We start from the raw sequence: 1,213 nt of genomic DNA on the forward strand, positions 1-1,213 counted from the left end.
CACACACACACACATATATATAAATGTAACATTCCTTCACACACACACACACATTTATATATATATAATATATGTAACACACCTTCACACACACACACACACACAACAAACACACACACACACACTCATATATATATATACATACATACACACACACACACACACACACACATATATATATATATGTATAATATATATAAATATGTATATAAAATGAACACACATATTACACGATCACGGACACGAACTAACCGATTTACTGGCTCGTTGCGCTACTTCAGTGTCGCTAATCCACTCCTCCCAAAGCGTCCCTGAGAGAGGATAGACACTACGAAGGTGCTGACGGGCATGTTCTAGCGCGTCTTGCCCCCCTACACCTCCACCCCTATCTTCATGCTCCTTTAGCGCATGTATATATGATATGTGTGCACTGTAGTCGTACGGATTGGCTTTGAGCTGTATGCCGAGCGCTCGAATGACCTTCACAGCCGCCGCCGCCAACTGAGCCATTATGTGTACACTTTTATATATATCTGTATATATATATATATCTCTATATATATATATGTATGTCTTACAGAACCAAAGTCGTAATTGAACACATTTGGATCCTAGGCACCTTACACGCAATCACAGGAGAGATATAAATATAGGATATTCAATAGTCTTAACGTTAAATATAGATAAATAATAGATATTTAAATACTCGCGTGTCATAGCCTCCTAGTGTTTTGTATGTACAAGCATAGCCTTCTTAGAAAAGGCTACGTCGAGGGATATCGGGGGGTATTTACTGTTTGTGGGGCTCTGAGAAATTTAATTTCCGTCAGGATTTCCCACAATTATCAAGCCTTCATAAATCACTCTACTATCAAATCAGCTATGTACCAAACCTTTTTTTTGTTTCAAATAGGGATTTTGAAAACGTTATCGAAAACGTTAGATACGTTTATCAGTATAGAACAGTTTATGGTCTACTGGCTCCGCGGCAATTGCGGGATAATATCATAATTTGATTGAACATGGAAAAGATAAATATGGATTATGATACGCTGTTGTTATACAAAATGTAGTATTACTGGTCTATTCTAAATATAAAGGTATAGTTTTCCGCCTCCAAATTAAGAATCAAGTAAAATTGGCGCGTTTATTGAGTGTTGTCACATACATAAGATCTAAAACTTGCCGCCAGGCAGCCAGTGGCGCTCGGCAG

At 37.8% G+C, this 1,213-nt stretch overlaps 1 protein-coding gene across 1 annotated transcript in view; it reads right to left on the reverse strand.

Annotated features, from left to right (window-relative positions):
• SARC_00685 (hypothetical protein) overlaps positions 1-639 on the reverse strand; it is a gene marked incomplete at its 3' end in the record, with an annotated part of 7,396 nt that extends 6,757 nt beyond the window's left edge. Inside the window, exon 1 of the mRNA XM_014305635.1 lies at positions 253-639. Within this exon, the coding sequence (XP_014161110.1) occupies positions 253-510 (258 nt within the window). The 5' untranslated portion in view covers positions 511-639. The remainder of the gene's footprint in view (positions 1-252) is intronic.
• Between the last annotated feature and the right edge of the window lie 574 nt (positions 640-1,213).

Source organism: Sphaeroforma arctica (genome assembly GCF_001186125.1).
Source record: "Sphaeroforma arctica JP610 unplaced genomic scaffold supercont1.23, whole genome shotgun sequence".
Taxonomy (NCBI): domain Eukaryota; class Ichthyosporea; order Ichthyophonida; genus Sphaeroforma; species Sphaeroforma arctica.